General features: G+C 40.8%; 1 protein-coding gene across 7 annotated transcripts in view; it reads left to right on the top strand.

The window, feature by feature from the left end:
* LOC133455135 (calcium/calmodulin-dependent protein kinase type II subunit beta) overlaps positions 1-18,603 on the top strand; it is a 63,453-nt gene that overhangs the window by 4,723 nt on the left and 40,127 nt on the right. For 6 of the 7 annotated variants that reach the window (XM_061734012.1, XM_061734013.1, XM_061734016.1 and 3 more), the window contains exons 2-6: positions 3,543-3,637; positions 7,090-7,149; positions 10,142-10,196; positions 10,686-10,751; positions 17,115-17,187. In XM_061734012.1, coding sequence (XP_061589996.1) covers positions 3,543-3,637; positions 7,090-7,149; positions 10,142-10,196; positions 10,686-10,751; positions 17,115-17,187 — 349 coding nt within the window. Of the gene's footprint in view, positions 1-3,542; positions 3,638-7,089; positions 7,150-10,141; positions 10,197-10,685; positions 10,752-15,537; positions 15,611-17,114; positions 17,188-18,603 lie in introns of all 7 variants that reach the window. The other variant, XM_061734015.1, reaches the window with a different exon arrangement.

An 18,603-nucleotide genomic window follows, 5' to 3' on the forward strand; every position in this document is an offset into this window, starting at 1 on the left:
TACTGTGTGTTTGGTTGTTACAGCCGCGATCCAAAGCGAGCCGACGGCTCTTTCACTCTTTTACTTTGTTATATCAGATACTTGGCCTGCGTGGTTCTGCCTCCGAGCAGGAAACCGTTGAAAAGTTAAACCATTAGGATCTTTTCCCCACGTCTGTTATGTGGAGCTGCTGCAGCCCCAACGCAGCAACAGCTTCTGCGGAGCTCTGTGCTCCAAGCCCCGCCCATTTTCGTCTCGACTGCGAATCGGGAAGGAGGGGGAAGTGACGTATGCCGTAAAGCAGTCAAAGTCGTAACGATTTGTAGTTTTTTAGTGTGGCAGGGTTCCTACCATGCTCCTCAAAGTTACATAGTGCCAGTGAAGGTGATACAGACCCCTCAGACCATGACAGAGGTGTCATTAAACCTGTTGGAAGTTGATGTACCATCACAATGACTCTGGAAATATGATATTAAGGTGGAAAAGTTACGTAGTGTCGCTTTAACTACTGAAACCGTCCCAGAATGACTGAAGCAGTCCCTGACTTACTGAAGCAGTCCTTGAGCTATTGAAGCGGTCCCTCAACTACAGAAGCGGCCCCAGAACTATCCAAGCGGTCCCCAACCTACTGAAATGGTCTCTGATCATGACATTTCCCTCTGTGCTTCACAGGTAGTATAACGTTTCATGTTAAAAAACTGCTGTTTGTGCCAAATATGCCTCTTTTTACTTTGGTCAATCAGATCTTTACGTGATTGAAAAACTCTTTTCATTGCTCAGATATCAGTGGACTTTTTTAATAATTATAGAAGATTTTACAGATATAACATTTGTTGGCTTTACTTGAATGTAATGTCGGCGTATTTCTGCTAAAAACAAGAGAAGAAGAATATTGGACATTGCCTTAGAGATGTGTCTCTGAGGTGACCTGATCCAGTTTTTGGACCCAGATCCAGCCCTCCTCCTGGCTACCTCTTGCCCTGTAGACAACTCGTCATCTTGGAGCTCTGCTGCTTTACCAGCATGCTGTGGGATGTCTCGCTCCTTATAATGTATGTGAGTTAGAGGTTCGTGAGAAGCAGGGTCTCCGGGGGGAGAGTGAGTGTTTCATTGCATAATGATGGAAGGTAAAATTAGAATGACAACGGTGGTTGTTTCTGTCGTTCTCTGCAGGGTTTGAGGAGCAAACCTGCCCCCAAAAACCTCTGGATGCATGATCAGAGTACTTAAACTTAGACTCCTATTCAGCTGATTTGTTCCTGTTTTAATGTTGCTGACCTCATTAAAATTAATCAAATACGCAGGAATAAGAGCATCGATAAACCGTACTGTACAGGAGTGCAGTATGTACTGGGTACCACAGCAGCTGCTGTTGGAGAAGCGATGCTGGTTGTCTTTTATCGATAAGATGGTTCTTGAATAATTGATAGTGGCAACGTAAACAGTTTCTCCAGATAGAATCAAACTCAGTCACGCCAAGGACTATAAAGATGACCATAAAATGATGGTAAATACTGTAGAGTTGAAAGTGCATTTAAACCACAGCGATAATGATGCTGCCAGCTTGTTAACCGGTCATCCAATCAGAGCGATTTCATCAACGATTCAGTTCAATTAGGGCTGGGCGATATGGACCAAAAGTCATATCTCGATATTTTCTAGCTAAATGGCGATACTCGATATATATCTCAATATTTTTTCTGTGCCATAATTGGGGTTTCCCCCAAAGCATTATAGCATAGCATCTCAGTTAGCTTCATTTTTTTCTGAGGCAAACGCTTAAAAAAACGTTTTAATACAAAGCCTCGTGCCAAATGTCACACAGGTACCTTTTATTAACAGAGGTCTGCACAATATCAACATGTATAAAACACATGAAATAAAAATAAACTGCCTGCATATATAGAATAAAAATGCTTCTTGAATAAAATAAAACAAATATCCCTTTCCTGCATAACAATTAAATTAAAATACACTGTACAATTAATACAATGTAGACAGTAACAGGCAGACTTTTCCACTGAGGTTGACAGTTGTGCAAATAACAAAACATTTGTGCAAATCTCAAATAAAACATTCAAGTCAATTTGTCACAAAATAAGCTATATCAAAATAAAAATAAATAAATAAATAAATAAATTTTTTAAATCGATATAAACGATATTGTCTCGTACCATATCGCGTTTGAAAATATATCGATATATATTAAAATCTCGATATATCGCCCAGCCCTAAGTTCAATCAACACTTTAATGATTATCCCTGAAGGGAAACTGTAGCAACATAAACATTATTGTTACACATTTACTATTATATTAACAAACTGCCATTCAAAGTATAACAAATAACAATTTTAATAACTTTTGGTTTGGGTTTTGTCCAGGACAAACAAGCTGCCTGGTAGCTTGTCACCATCAAGTGTTGCTGTGAGCGATACGGTTATTCTCAGAGCGTCTCAATTAAAACAGACAGGCAATGAAAATGCAGCAAAAATAAATAAACAGATTATAAAATGGTGGCAAACTATCTTATTATTACTTTCTGAATGATGAAAAACAGGCAAACAATGACAATATGGCAAAAAAATGAAACAGTTAAGTTACAGTAGCGAAAAAAGAGCCACCTCTATCCCGACTAGCTCGGGACAAGTGACCACTAGCTGCTACTGCTAAATTATGTGGATTAAAAGAAAGTTCAGCAAAGGTTTTTCGCCTGAATTCAAAATCTGGGAACAGACTTCACCCTGGTCCATGAACTAAAGCAGCAGAGTTACTGTAGGATGCTTGATGCTGCAGAGTCCATCAAACTCAGTAAAACCACGATTCCTGCAGCTGCGGCTGGTTTCAGGACGTGGGATGTGGTGCTAGCAGAACCAGCTGGTGGCGCTGGGGTCGTATGGAGCAGATGAGAACAGACACTTGACAAGTATAACTTAAAAGGAACAGAGATTTTTATAAAACCAAGATGCAGGACAAAATTGATGGAACGTTGTGTTTCTGTGAAAGGAATCAATTTATGGAACAATCTGAACAAAGAAAACAAAGAATCCAAATCAAACATTACATTCAAAAGAACAATTAAAGCCTGTATGTTAAGGAAATATAACGAAAAATGTTGAGTTTGATTGACATACCCGTAGGCGGTGGTAATTTTATTTAATGTTATTTTAGTTTTATTTTAGTTTTTATTCACTTAGTTGTTTTTTTTTTTTTTTATTATTATTTTTAATTTATGTTATTTGTGAAAGGGGCAGATCAGATAAGATTCTTCTTCTTTCTGCTCCCTTTTCATTCATAAGTGTTTTGTATTAAATTGTTTTGTTTTTTGAATGAAATAAAGAATAAAATGAAAAAATGAATGAAATGAAATGAATGACACTTGACAGATTATGTTGATTAAATGATAGATCAAATATCAATATGAGCTCATGTTTGGAGGCTGGAGACGGAGACGAGGGCCGTAAGACAACCGTTACGTCATACTCCGATAGAAGACACCAGTTCTGATCCTCTCATGGCCGCTGAACCGTCTCTTCCTTGTTTTTCTTGTCGTTTGTTTCGCAGAGGGGCTTTTTCAGTGGTCAAACGCTGCGTCAAACTCTGCACAGGCCAAGAGTATGCCGCCAAAATCATCAACACCAAGAAGCTCTCGGCCAGAGGTGAGACGGCATGTTTTCAGACGTACTCGGATGGAGAAGAAGAATCTCATCATGATGTGAGCCTCCCAGATCTGAACGCTCACATTAGCACATTTTAACTTTGTCTGACTCCCGTGTTTGAAGACGTCTGTTCGTGAGAACGAACCTGGACATCTGAGCATCAGTCCTGTGTAAAGATTAGTACTTCCTGCTGTTAATCCTTTCATGTAAACAGTTCAATTAAAAAATCATCTGATTGTTGCAGCTCTCAGCGTTATTGAACTCTGACCTCAGCTGCTCAACAATATTTATGATGTCACTCAGACAAAAATCATTCGGGAAATACTAAGTACCCCCTCATGGCTTCCACAGTATTCAGGATAATAATTTGCATCCAGGTGCTCCTTATCATTATCATTGATGAACTGATCACCATCATCGATGAACTGATCACCATCATCGATGAACTGATCACGATTATTGATAAACTGATCACCATTGTTGATGAACTGATCACTATTATTGATGAACTGATCTTCATTGATAAACTGATCATCATTAATCAACTGATCACTAACATTGATGAATGGATTGCCATCGTTGATGAACTGATCAATATCATTGATGAACTGATCATGGTTGTTGAACTGATCGCTAACATTGATGAACGGATCGCCATCATTGATGAACCGATCAACATCATTGATGAACTGATCATCATTGATAAACAGATCAACATATTTTATGAACTGATCGCCACCTTGAATAAGGTATCACTAACATTGATGAATGGATCGCCATTGTTGATTAACTGATCACCATCATTGATGAACTGATCACCATCATTGATGAACTGATCATCATGGTTGAATTGATCACTAACATACATGAACTGATCACCATCATTGATGAACTGATCATCATGGTTGAATTGATCACTAACATACATGAACTGATCACCATCATTGATAAACTGATTGCTAACATTGATGAACGGATCACCATCATTGATGAACCGATCAACGTTGTTGATGAACTGATCATAATTGATCAATTGATCAACATATTTGATGAAGTGATCACCATCTTTGAATAAGTGATCACTAACATTGATGAACAGATTGCCATCGTTGATGAACTGATCACCATCATTTATGAAGCGATCACCATCATTGTTGAATTGATCACTAACATACATGAATTGATCACCATCATTGATGAACTGATCACCCACATTGATGAACTGATCATCAGCAGATGTTCAGACCTAGAAAACAGATGTTTTTCAGTTTGCTGGTCTGGAACATTCAGGTGTGGTAACACAATGCCAGGAAGGAAAGAAATCAGCGGTTTTCTTAGAGCGTTGAGAGAAAAACAAAAACTACAGCTCCATTTCATAGGAGGCCTCACTGAGCACATTGGATGTTAAAGTTCATGAAAGCAGGACTCAACCCTGAACCCACTCTGGGCCCAAGTAGCCCCCTTTTAACCCAGATGTTTCTGATATCTGCATGGATGAAAGACTGTCACCTTCAGGTAAATCTGTCCAAGACTGAGCTTATTGTCTGTCCAGCCAGTCATTCCTAACATCCTCAAATAAACGTGCAGCTGGATTCCACCACACTTTTGCCCACATTTTCTGCTAGGAATCTTGGTGTCATGTTAGACAGCCAGCTGACCTTTAAGGACCATGTTGCCTCGGTTGCCCGGTCTTGCTGATTCGCTCTCTACAACATCAGGAAAATCAGACCCTACCCGATAGAAAATACGGCACAGCTCTTGGTTCAGGCTCTGGTCATGTCACGTATTGACTACTGTAACTCCTTGTTGGTTGGTCTCCCTGCGTGCTCAATTAAACCTCAAGAGAGCTCATGTCACTCCGCTGCTAATCACCCTGCACTGGCTTCCAGTTGCAGTGCGCATTAAGTTCAAAGCTCGGCTTCCAACTTACCAAACAATTACCCGAACGGCTCCTGCCTACCTTCCCTCCTTCATCCAGAGCTACACTCCCTCTCGACAGCTCTGCTCAGCCAGTGGAAGACGCCTGGTGCTTCCACCACAATATGGCGTGAAATCAGTCGCTAGATTGTTCCCCGATGGTGGAATGACCTACCGTACCAAACTCTGTCCGATCTGCAGGGTCTGTATTTACTTTTAAGAGCAAGCTAAAGACTATGCTTTTTAAGGAGCACTTCTGCATCTAGTAAACTTCTCTGATCATCAGAACTAGTTAGAAGATCCAGCTCTTTGCAGGACTCAGCACTGAGAAAGATGCATGCACTTATGACAAGACGTCTTTTTAGACATAGCTTTCTTGTATAAAAGGACTGTTGGGTTGGGCAAAGAAAAGAAAAAAAAATCTAAATTGTAGCACTGGCATGGCAGCACCTGTGTCCAACTGGACTAACAGCAGTCTGACCAGCACTTATCCAGCTTTACCCTGCTATGGGATTTTGTGCTTGTGTTCTCTCAGATGTAATTCGCTGTTTCCTTCCCTCTTGTCCTTAAGACATGATACGTATAAGTATCCTGTTCCTGCATTCACAGGATTTCAGAGAGGATGCTGGAGTCAGGTCCTGCTGATCATCTTCATTTAATAACTTATCATTTTCATAGATGAACTGATCACCAGCAGGTGTGCAGACCTAAAAAAAACTATGTTTGGTCAGTTTGTTGATCACACAAGTGTGTGTTAACACAATATCAAGAGGGAAAGACATCAGCAATGATCTTACAGATGTCCCTGCACATCAGTCTAGAAATGTTATAAAATCAGTCCCAAACTGTGTGGCCATCAAACATTATCCTAGAAGTCGACAACCTAGCAAATTTGCACCCCCTAAAAAACCCCAAGAGGTCCATCTCAGATCCTACAGACGTAATGGAGCATGTTCGATGTTGAAGTGTACAACAACACAACTAGAAAAAGACTGGACCAGGACAGTCTCCAGTTTCAGGAGGAAACTTCTTCTGTCTAACAAGAACCTGGACGCAGGACTGAGGTCCACAAACGTGCATCTGGACCAACCAGCATTCTTCTGGGACAATGTCCTCTGGACACATGAGACCAACGTGGACATGTTTGGTCTTCATGTCCAGAACCATGTTTGGAGGAAACCAGCAGAACCACCTCAGACCTACTGTCAAGCACGGTGGTGGAGGGATGATGGTCTGGGACCTGGACACCTGTCAGTCTCTGCATGGACCATGAACTCCTCTTAACTAACCCCCACCACAATCAGTTGATCTAATAATGTTCTCCACAAAACCACTGGGATTTAAAGGTGCACATGAATTAACATCCTGTGTTTCGTTGCTGAACATCTTGGAGAGCGGAGATTCAACCTTCAACTAAAAGCTCTGGAATTAATTTATTACGACGGACCAGCACTTTTCTGAGCAGCAGTAACTTTCCTAAATTTTAACCTTTATTACTTCTTCGTGTTAAGTGTTTCTGTTCATTTTTTCTGCAGATCATCAGAAACTGGACAGAGAAGCCAGGATCTGCAGGCTGCTCAAACACTCCAACATCGGTGAGCCTTTTTGAAATGTTGCACCTTCCAGGTCACCAAGGTCAGCTTGAAGCAGTGACGAGAGTTCACCAGGCTCGGGTCCAGCTTTGGTGGGGTTATAGTTTGGATAAAAGGCGTGGGATCTGGTTTTATGGAGTTGTGAATTTGCAAGAAAACTCTTATTACTTTAAAAACGCCACATTTGTGACAGAACTTGGTTAGATGGTGTAAGTCTGAGTCGTAATTTCAATTCCTCCATCTTCCTCTTATCTGGGTAGGGTTGTGGGGGCGGTAGCCTAAGCAGGGAAGCCAAGACTTCCCTCTCCCTGGCCACTTCGTCCAGCTCATCTGGGTGGTTCCCCGGGGTGTCCTCCCAGGGAGGCACCATCCTCACCAGATGCCCGAGCCACTTCATCTGGCTCTTCTCCATGCAGAGGAGCAATGGCTCTACTCTGAGTCGCTCTGAGGTTAGCTTAGCCTAGCTAGAATAAGTCATGGTGGTGGAGTGAAAGGTGTCAGCAGTCACGGGCTTAAAAACTTGTGGCAGAGAGGCTGAAGGGTCACCGTTCTCACACATGACTTGTCCATGACAGAATCCAGACCTTATCGCCATCACCATGGAACGTTATTTCTCCATCATCAACTGGTTGCCACGGCAACGCAACACACGCAGTTTGCTGTACAACAACTGTCCAGCTTTGGTCTGTTTTCTTCAGCAATACTCAGATGTCTTAAAAGACATGCTGGATCAAACGTTTTGTTGGATTAAATGTTAAAAGGTGCCATTGAATAAGTGTTTATTGTTTCATTTACTAATACTACTACTGACATTTAGCAGACGCTTTTATCCAAAGCAACTTACATCTGAGACACATACACCATGATTAGGGTTAAGGCCTTGCTCGGGGGCCCATCTTGGTTGCCGTTCCAGGGCTTGAACCTGGGTCCTCCAGACCCAAGCCCACCTCTGTAGCCACTAGACTACCACCCCTAGGGTTGCCACCCGTCCCGTAAAATACAGAATTGTCCTTTATTTGAGAAAAAAATGTTGCGTCCCGTATTGAACTAATACGGGACACGATTTGTACCGTATTTTCATTCATTTTTACACCATATTCTAGTTGAATTATTGAAATAAATTAACCTTTACACCATATTCTAGTTGAATTATTGAAATAAATTAACTTTTACACCATATTCTAGTTGAATTATTGAAATAAATTAACTTTTACACCATATTCTAGTTGAATTATTGAAATAAGTTAACTTTTACACCATATTCTAGTTGAATTATTGAAATAAATTAACTTTTACACCATATTCTAGTTGAATTATTGAAATAAATTAACTTTTACACCATATTCTTCACCTGTAACTATATTATACATCTTGGCTGATGTGGACATACATAGCATAGGAGGCTATTTCAGTTGCTAGTATGGTTGTCTGTCTCTACAGTCATGCAAGTTCAATGCTATTAAAGCACTTTAAACTTTAAATCAAAGCATTTTGTTTTTTCATATAAAATAAACACATTTTTATTCAGTTTAGAAGTTTTGGGGCTTTTTTTTTGGCTCCTGCGCTGCTGAAATCAGGGCGTCCCTTATTTCTATTTCTGAAAGGTGGCAACCCTAACCACCCCCCACATTTTACGGTGAACGCTGATATCTGTTTGAACATGCACGCTGACCGTCCAGGATCTCTCAGGAACAGGGCGAGGATGGCACTTTCCAAAGCTGATGAAAACCCTGAACGCAATCTCTCAGAGGAGGTTGTGTTGCTGTTGCCATGGTGATTTCACAAGATTCACCTTTGTGAAGTTTGTCTAGCTATCCATCACAATATTTGTAGTATCGTCCACAAACACAAACTAATTCTTTATAAATTCCTCAGCTCACTTTCATTACCACTGCACAGTCATGAGTAAAACCCAGTCAAAACACAATAACAATCATCTGATCTTAGTGCGTCTTGGTTTTAGACCAATACAACCTCAACAAAACATATATCCTTTTCCATTTGGCCAGTATTTATTAATTTTTTTTACCAAAATGGAGTCCAAAACAAGCTTCCATTGGATTTAAGAGGGTAAACTGCAGCCAGGTACAGTAATGAGGTAATAATGATGTTGTAATGAGGTAGTAAGGAGGTAGTAATGGGGTGGTAATCAGGTAGTACTAAGGTAATAATAAGGTAGTAATAGGAACGTAATGAGGTAGTAATGATGTGATAAGGACGTAGTAATAAAGAGGCAGTAATAAAGTAGTAATGGGGTATTAAGGAGGTAGTACTAAGGTAGTAATGAGGTTGTAATGATTTATTAAGGAAGTAGTAATACGGCAGTAATGAGGTGGCAATAAGATAGTAATGAGGTAGTAATGGGAACGTAAAGAGGTAGTAATAAGGTAGAAATGAGGTAGTAAGGAGGTAATAAAAATGTAGCAATGGGGTATTAATAAGGTAGTATTTAGGTTGTAATGAGGTAGTAAGGAGGGAGTAATGGATGCTAAGGATTGCCCAAATGATTTCTTCTCTTTGGTTTTATTTTTGTTAAATAAATAATGGTATGATGAAAACTGTAACACCATTTTTTTTCATCTACAGCTGTCTAACAATGACACCCACTATGATCAGAGGATTTTTATTATGTTTTTTTTTTCAATAATTGAGGGTTAAAAGTCATTTCAACATGACGGGATGTTAGCATAAAGCATAGAGAGGAAACATCTGGATGTCAGGTTTCTGCTGAGCATCATATGTTTTCAGTATTTTAATGCTTTTGTAGCAGCAGGTGTACACACTGGAGCACAAAACTCTGATCATCTGAGCTGTAAGTTTATTTTAGTTGAAAAACTGCTGCAGTCAGCAAATGTTTCCATCTTCAGCTGCAGCAACTACACATTTGGACTAGAAACATGAAATCTGTTTCACTACAGAAATACTGATTTTTGTGCTGGTTACGAGGAATTTCAATGCCTCTGGTCGTTCCTGAAACCAAATGTCTGTTTTACAGTTCGTCTGCATGATAGCATCTCTGAGGAAGGATTCCACTATCTCACCTTTGACCTGTGAGTTACTCCCTTTACTCCTCCTACTCATCCTTCCTTTCTTTCCTTACTTCAGCCCTTCCTTACTCAACCGCTCCTCCCTATCCTCTGCCATCTTTCTCCATCTGCTTTGGATTTTGTTACAGCATCTTTGATCCTTCGTCTCCTTTCTTCATGTTGCATCCCTTCACCCCATCTGATCTCCCCCCTCCTCCCCTTACATAACACCCTCCAGAACTCTCTTTCCTCCTCCCTCCTTACAGCTCCCGCTTTAGCTTTAGCACACACACAGAAGCACTCCCCCGCAACGGAGCCAGTCTCCATGGCAACGCAGTCAGAGAGAATCCTACAGCTGGGGTTTCCCCCTAATGAGGACATTCCCCTCCTGCTTCAGTGTGCTTGTGTGGTATGTGTGTGTGTGGTATGTGTGTGTGTGTGGTATGTGTGTGTGTATCTGTGTGCGTGTGCCTGAAACAGAGCTCTGTCATTTCAAGCTCCCTCTTTTCTCAGGGTGACAGGAGGCGAGTTGTTCGAGGACATCGTGGCGCGAGAGTACTACAGTGAAGCAGATGCCAGGTACTCCCGCTGCCGTCCCCAGCCGCCCTTCCTCCCCTCCTCCTTCTCATCATCCCCTCCATGTGTCGTCCCTGCATCCTCTGCGGGCAGGAGAACTCGCCTCCTCTCACAAAGACAGTTTAGACACACACATTATACATCTCCTTTGTTTGTTTCTGGCGTTGGAAACTGCAGCTCTGCTTTTCCGTGAGATGCATCACAAATTGAGGAATTTGTCCACAGAGTCAGAATTTGGAGAGACGGATACGTACATGCACAAACAAAAAACAAAAAAGGAAAAAATGCACACGCCCACTCCGTAACCCCTTAGGAGGTAAATCAATTTGACTGTGGAGGCGGTTGGTGGAGGCGAAAGCTACCAAAAGATGGGGACAGAAACATTGAAAAGAAAGAGCGCAGCAGAGACCGGGGGCTGCAGAGTTCGGGGCTGGGGCGCGGACTGTGGCAGGGCCGGATATAAAACCAGCAGGAATCACGAATCAAGAGGTTCATGAATCTGACATAAACTGTGTATACGAAACGCAAAAGAGTTTCAGAATAAAGTTTTGTGGCGTAAACTTACAAATTTACTCACAAAAAATCTGTACAGGGAATCTGTAAGAATCTCTGTATGCCAAAAAGAGATGGTGCATTTCTGAGTCTAAACTTTGACAGGTTTTTCTACATTCTATGGGGAATAACATATATTTATGACATTTGAAAACCCTCACTTCTTTTTGTGTTCTTACTTAACACATTGGAATCATGCACGGTGCATGATGCACAGGTTCACATCTGCTCTTTTTTACAGAAAGAGCAGCTTTTAGGCTGAATGTGCCTGTTTTTTAGTGTTCTGGTGCCCAGTCAGCACATTTAGTCTCAGCACACCAATGCAGATTTCACACACGAGGCAAGAACCCATCACAGCTGCGTCCTTTCATGATCTGAATAAAAGGAAGAGTAAAGAACTAGAACAACTGACAACAAGCAGCTGCATCCTGATTTTTCACTGACTTTTAGAATAATGAGCGGCTGGAATAAGAACTGCCGTCCAGCAGAAGTACAAGTTCAGGGACGAAGTCTCTCTGCTTCTGCTTGTTATACAGAGAAAGCAGCTGAGTCCATTTTCTAAAAGCTTTCAGAGAATGACATATCCGCCGAAGAGGCAGATTAAAATGGATGCAGCAGTTGCTAAGCGTCGTCCCGCGTGCAGCAGAGAGTTGCAGACGTTGTGTTTTGTGGCAGCTGCTTTCTGATTTACTGATTACACCCAGATTAACTCTAATTTTTTCTTTTTTTGTGGCTTTAGCAACCTTTTTTTTTAAAAGTAGCTCGACAGGAGCATCACAGGCCGGGATCCGAACCTGGACCTGCATGAGGATGACGGCGTCCACGTGTGATGCTCAACGAGCCAACTATCCACCGCCTCCACGTTTAAATCTCCCTCGCCAATTATCTACTATTGTAGATGCACATTTTCATGTTTCCATCAAATACTGAACTGCATTTAGAGTCATGTGCAAAAGTTTGTCACCCCACTTTCAATCCTAATTTTTTAATAATGTATTCGACTAATATAACCTCAGATCAGTATCAGCAACAAATATTTTCACATTATCGTCATTTCTTTAACAGAAGTGAAAGCCGCAGTCAGAAACTGGCTGGAAAGTTGATGATTATATTCTGTAAACACACTCCCTGGCTCTGATTGGAGGAGCTGCGACAGGAGCTGCAGGTGGTGCAAAAGCAGCGGATTAGTGTCTCTGACAAAAATGTACTTAACTGCAACTTTAAGAGAGTAAGTCAAGTAATCATCATCACTGATGAGCCGATCATCATCACTGTCAAGCACATGGTGGAAGGATGATGATCTGGACCTGGACACCTGTTAGTCCTTTGTAAACCAGAGTCTTCTAGATAAACATGTGAGGACATTTCCGATTGAAGACCCGCTGAAACTGGGTCATGTGACAAGAAATGATCCAAACACAGCAGCAGATCTACATCAGATGATTAAAAATAAAAGAATCATGGGCCGAAATTGCATTCTTCCACCCTACTGAGTATGTAAAAACAGTATGTGATATTTTTTTAGTGCGTCCGAAACATTAGAACATACTCAATAGTATGCGCTATCCATACTCATTCCAGATAAATTTATTAGTGTGGATTGATGGACACTAGCCGAGCAGAAACGTCCCACAATGCAATGCAGCATTGTATTGCAGTGTTTGGTTGCTAATTGATTCGTATATGTCATAAGTGTAATATTAAGTATAATAATATTATTATATAATATTAATATTATAATATTCGTATATAATAATATTATATAATGTCATATTGTTTCGGCCAGGATAAATGGGAAATAGCGGAGCGGTGTGCTGCTACTGCTGCTGTGACACGTCACTTCCTCCCAACAGCAGGAAGTGCCGTGTGTACTCTGAATAGTACGTCCGAATTAATGCATACTACTGATATTTACTCAAAAGTGTGCCGAACTTAAGTATACTTTTTAGTAAATACTGTTTAGTATGGCATTTCGGACGCACCGAAGGTTCTGGTATAACCCGGTCTAAGTCCAGACCTGAACGTGGTTAAGATGCTGTGTTGACCTTCACAGACTCGTGTGGATGTGAAGGTCCACCAACCACGAAGACCTGAAGGAACGATGGACAGAAGAACGGACCAGAATGTTTTTTCCTTTTGGGTTTCATCTCTGTTAAATGAATGATGACGCTGTGTAAAACGTTCTCTGTTGTTCATCTGAGGTTATTTTCGGGGAAACAAAGACTGCTTGCCTGTGTGTCATCAACAGCATTCATCAACAGCGTTGCTGCATTTCTACAACTTAAATTTTATGTAGTTAAGAACTTATGAATGTCGGCACTTTGTTGAACTCTCTCCGCTCCAACAATAGGAAAGCACGGTGTATTGGCGTCAAGCTGGCATGTTTAGGTTTCCTGGTACTGGGTTTTGGGACGTTGTATTCATCTCTCAGATTTCATCTTTATGGGAATTTCCTGAAACCGTGAATGTTGGTTTTCACGCTCGTACTGGAGTGAGTGGGAGGGGCTTATGTTGGTTTAGGAAACAGATAATCAGGTGATTTTAGGTAAACAACACAAACCACAACATCTTTGAACCTGATCTGAGACGTAGTTGGCATGTGCCTAAATATAACCATAAAACCTTTTAAAATAAGAGATTGTATTATATTTTGGATGATTCAATGTCACCGATTGACGTATCTGGAACCTGTCGTATCCTTAAATAACCAACGTTGGTCAGTAAATATCATCAAAACATACTTATTTGTTTGTTCAGCTGTCTGGAAGTATTTTGTTAAAGTTACGTATTAGATACTAATGAGATACTTAGTCATTACTTGCTAATTCAAAAGCTGAAGAGGCTAATGGGGCTAGTTTGGTTTGATTGGTCCACCTTCATTTCAAATTTTTTAAACTGGACCTTAAAGAAATACATGGCAGAAGTGTAATGGTGCTATGAATCTCTGTGTCGGCCAGGTCCTTTTTTTTATTTTTTTTTATTAACATACAGTGTGCAAACGATGACAAAAGACAGCATCAGTATGTGTGTGTGTGTGTGTGTGTGTGTGTGTGTGTGTGTGTGTGTGTGTGTGTGTGTGCCGTGTTTGAGTGTAAATAAGATGATGAAAATAGATACATAAATTGAGAATATTGATTCGAGAGTGAACAAATAAATAATTATCATATAGAGTGGTGTAGCATGATATCATATAAATATAGCATAATAAATATAGTAATATCCTAATATAACATAATTTGTATAAAATTATACATACTATTATATATAACAATATAATACTATAGTTTAACATCTCAAGAGATTTCATAACTTAATATAGGTCCTTCTTGTAGAAGGCACCTGTGGGATGTCCAAGCAGCCAGCCCTGATTCTGGGCAGAACCACTGATCCATTGCCTTGCTCTTTAGAATTTGTGGCTGGAACATTTTCTGCTTTGGTTTTAGTTCAATTTAGGCAAGAAAAGACCGACCACTCAGCTCGGTTTAGGATGAGGAAACTCTGGTTTGGTGTGATTTAAAAAACAAACGATGACGTGTTGCCTTACTTGTGCATCCGTGAGGTTAAATCAAGCGACCCTGATTCCTGGGTGAAAAGGTTCCCCTTTACCTCATGTTTTAGTGTTGGTACTGCGTAGAACATTGCTGTTTGGTTCTAACTTGATTCAGGAAAAATGAATTCACTCTTTAGTTCAGCTTAAGAGCGCAGCAGAGAAAAAAACCCCAACTCACCGGGCGTTTGGCAAAAAAATTACTTACTTAGATTTAGAGAAAAAAACGGTTATGTTTAAGCAGGAAAAGTCTGATGATTTAGCTAAACCAAGTTTGAACAAAAATCTGTTTTGGTTTAAAAAGCTATGTACAGTATAGTTTATGGGGAAAAAAACAGAGCATCTAAAAATGTTTTTTTCTTCTTTTTATCTCTCAAAAATGCAAAGAACTTCTGCATTAATTCCACATCTGTTGATGTGGGCATATCTGTGAAGGTTACCAAAACCTGTCTGCTTTTTGCATCTCGGAAAAGCTCAGTTTTCAGGGGAAGAGACGTTTGAGTCCCAACCGGGTGCAAACAGAAAAATAGTTCAAGGGTGGAGAAGCGTAAGTGGGCTCAGAACCCTGGAAAGTACGACCAGAAACATAAGACATGTGCTCCACTAGTCAGTGTTTCTGTCTTTTTTCTTCCTGTCCTTCCCGTGTTGTCTCCTTTTTCTGGTCCTCAATCTGTTGTTTTGTCTCCACAGTCACTGTATCCATCAGATTCTAGACAGTGTGTCTTACACCCACCAACATGACATAGTGCACAGGGACCTGAAGGTGTGTGCGCGCGTTTCGTCGTGTTGGACTGTTCTGCATTTACGTGCCTGTGTCTAATAACGTTATTTAAAATTCTTGCCTGTGATTTTAAACACCTTGCCTGTGCCTGCTGTCTGTCTTTTGTCTGCCTCTTCATGAGTCTGCCCGTCTTCACATTTTGCTTTTGAGTCTTTTCAGTCAGTCTTTTGAGTCAGTTTTAGATGGTTTGAACCACAATCCCTGGCAGAAAAACCCTTTATAATCACCTATCTTGGAGGGTGTTTATTCTGCTGCTTATTTTGTCTAAGAACTTTGTAAAAGAAAAACAAACAGTTATGACACACATATGTTTTATTGAACAGCTGGAGAATCTGGCTTCTTAGAACCAAGAGGTGGTGGTCACATGGTCACAGAGAGGCTCAGCTTTGCTTTTAGTTTGATTTAGGAAAAAAGACAACAAAATAGAAATCCACATACAATTTTCAGCTAAGAAAAACACTTCTGAGCTAGGTCTAAGAAAAACCAAAACTGGGTCAAGTTCAGTTGAAAAAATCGTCTCAGTTGGGTTCCGAGAAAAGAAAATGTACTTGGTTAAGTTTAGGCAAGAAAAACTCTATCAGTGAGGTTTAGGGAAAAAAAAGTTTGGTTAAAATCAGGCTAAAAGCCACTATTCAGTTAGGTTCAGGGAAAAAGAAAAGCTGCTTGGTCAGGTTCAGGATAAAAATCGCCTTTGCTTACTTCAGATTAAAAAAAGATTTAGTCTAAGTTTTGCTAAAAAGCTGTAAACAATGTTTATAGGTGATTTGAGTTGATGTGAGGCTGCTAAAGGGTCAGGGCAGACGCACATCGTAATATTTTTAACGCTGTTCTTAGTCCATCAATGATGATGAAGTATTTGACCAGTACGATATGGATCAGCCAGGAGACCAGAAGCGGTGAAATATAGGTGCTGATTGTGATTCTTAAAGTCCAAACCTCCATTTATCAGAGGGATGTTTTATAAATGTGGAAACCTCAGGTGTGTAGAACAGTTTTGTATCATATCTGTGGTAAAACTTTGGTAAAACTGCTGAATGAAGATCCTCCCAGAGCGGTGGTACCGTACATCCTGACCACTGGCAGTTGGGTCATGTGGGTCTTTGCAGACCAAACCTCCACAAGTCTGAGAGCGAGAGCGTGGGCGTGAGAATCGTTGAGAGCGTGGAGGCCTTTGTTGCTGCTGCTGTTTCTGGATACATCAGACAGCAAATATTCAGGCGCTACAGCTCACTCCTACAAGGCCTGGCCAACGTTCTCACCTTGTACAGAACAGAAAATAACTGGTTGATAGACGGATCTCCTTGGCATAGTGTTTTTATTTGTGTGTGTGCAAAAGTATTAGAGATGTGCAGCGCCTCAGACTGAACACGTTTGTGTGTATTTGAGTGGGAGAAATGCAGTGTTTGCTGCTGCCTCTGCATGAATGTGACTGTCTGGAGGCTGAACATGGTCTGACTAACCTGCTCCCCCTGCTGTTTGCATGCAGTCATTGCATCCAGCAGATTCTGGAGGCCGTACTCCACTGCCATCAGATGGGGGTGGTACACAGAGACCTCAAGGTGAGTCACCTGCAGGGGTGTGCGTCTGTCTAGCTGTCTGTACAAGTCAAAGATGGGACAAAGATTCTGCTTCTGCACCTTCATTTATCGTCTTTTTTTCAGAAAAGTGCAAAGTTGCACAGACTTAAACTTCAATTTCATTACTGCAAAACTTGACAATTGATCAAAACCAAAAAAAAAAAAAAGAATCTAAAAAAAAGGTAATATTGAAAAGAAAGGCAACGATATAGCAGAAAAGCAGAACTGGCCACCGACGGCTACGTTCCACTTACAAACGAAGCCTCCTCAGATTGTAATGACGTCAGGATGACGATATGAAAACTTCATGAACTAGCAGCAGCTACAACCCAACTCTGAATTTAGTCTGATCTTTGACATTCCAGTGGAAAACTATGTTTTATTTATGTAACGCCAAGTCTTTGTGTCGCATCAAAATCATTCTGGATGTCTTGGTCATTTGTGCTGTTGATAACACCGTACAAAACCTGGATCACCAATAACCTAAAAGACTTGAATCAAAGGCAGCCGGACCTCTTTTTCTCGGTTTCTTGGTTTCTTGCTAATGGAGGGTGGAAACATCCACCTCCTTCTCCGCGGAGCTCATAAGATGTACAACATTGGAACTTGAAGATCCCCACTAGTCACAATGAAGCTTTGTGAAACCTATTCAAGAAGAACCAGTCGAGTCCAGACGATTTGAGGATCACAACGACACCGATGAGAATCATCATCAGCAAACGAACAATCTGTTCTTTGTTCTGATTGGATCATTCTTGACGTGACATGTATTTGTGAACTGTGATGATCCATTAGAAGTGTCAATCCTCCAATCTGTGAAGGTGTTCCTGAGATACGGCCTTCCTGCTGAAGAAGTCCCTGATACAAACCCAGTCTAGGTTTTTTGTTCCGGTTTTTAAAACATGAATGTGTAGAGAAACGAGAAATGTTGACGGTCTTGTCAGAGTATCAACGTGCGTCAGATCCGGGTTCTAAGTTCCAGTCGGGCTGAATCTTTGCTGAAGCTCTGTTTGTTCCTGCGTACTTGTGAACGTTGTCCGTCTGTTGTAGATTTTGTCGGCTGATAAGTTCAGCATGTGTGAGCATGTCCTGCACGAGTGTGTATAAAGATGCTGTTCTATGTTCTGCATGAAATTTTTGGATATTCTTTATTTGTTTGATGGAACTTAAATAGACAACTGCACTAAAAGAAACTGAAGTTGCCCAACTGACCACTAGAGTCTGGATCCAGACTAGCGGTTCCTCTACTGGCATCTGTACAGGGAAATCATTATAAACCACACCAGGTTAAATATAGGCGTGGTCTTTTGACAGCCAACAGTTTCCTGCTAAGCGCTGTATTGACCTTCGAGCTGTGAATAAACGTAGTCCTTCATATTGTAAAAAGAATAATTTTAG

The sequence above is a fragment of the Cololabis saira genome, chromosome 11 (assembly GCF_033807715.1).
Source record: "Cololabis saira isolate AMF1-May2022 chromosome 11, fColSai1.1, whole genome shotgun sequence".
Classification (NCBI taxonomy): domain Eukaryota; kingdom Metazoa; phylum Chordata; class Actinopteri; order Beloniformes; family Belonidae; genus Cololabis; species Cololabis saira.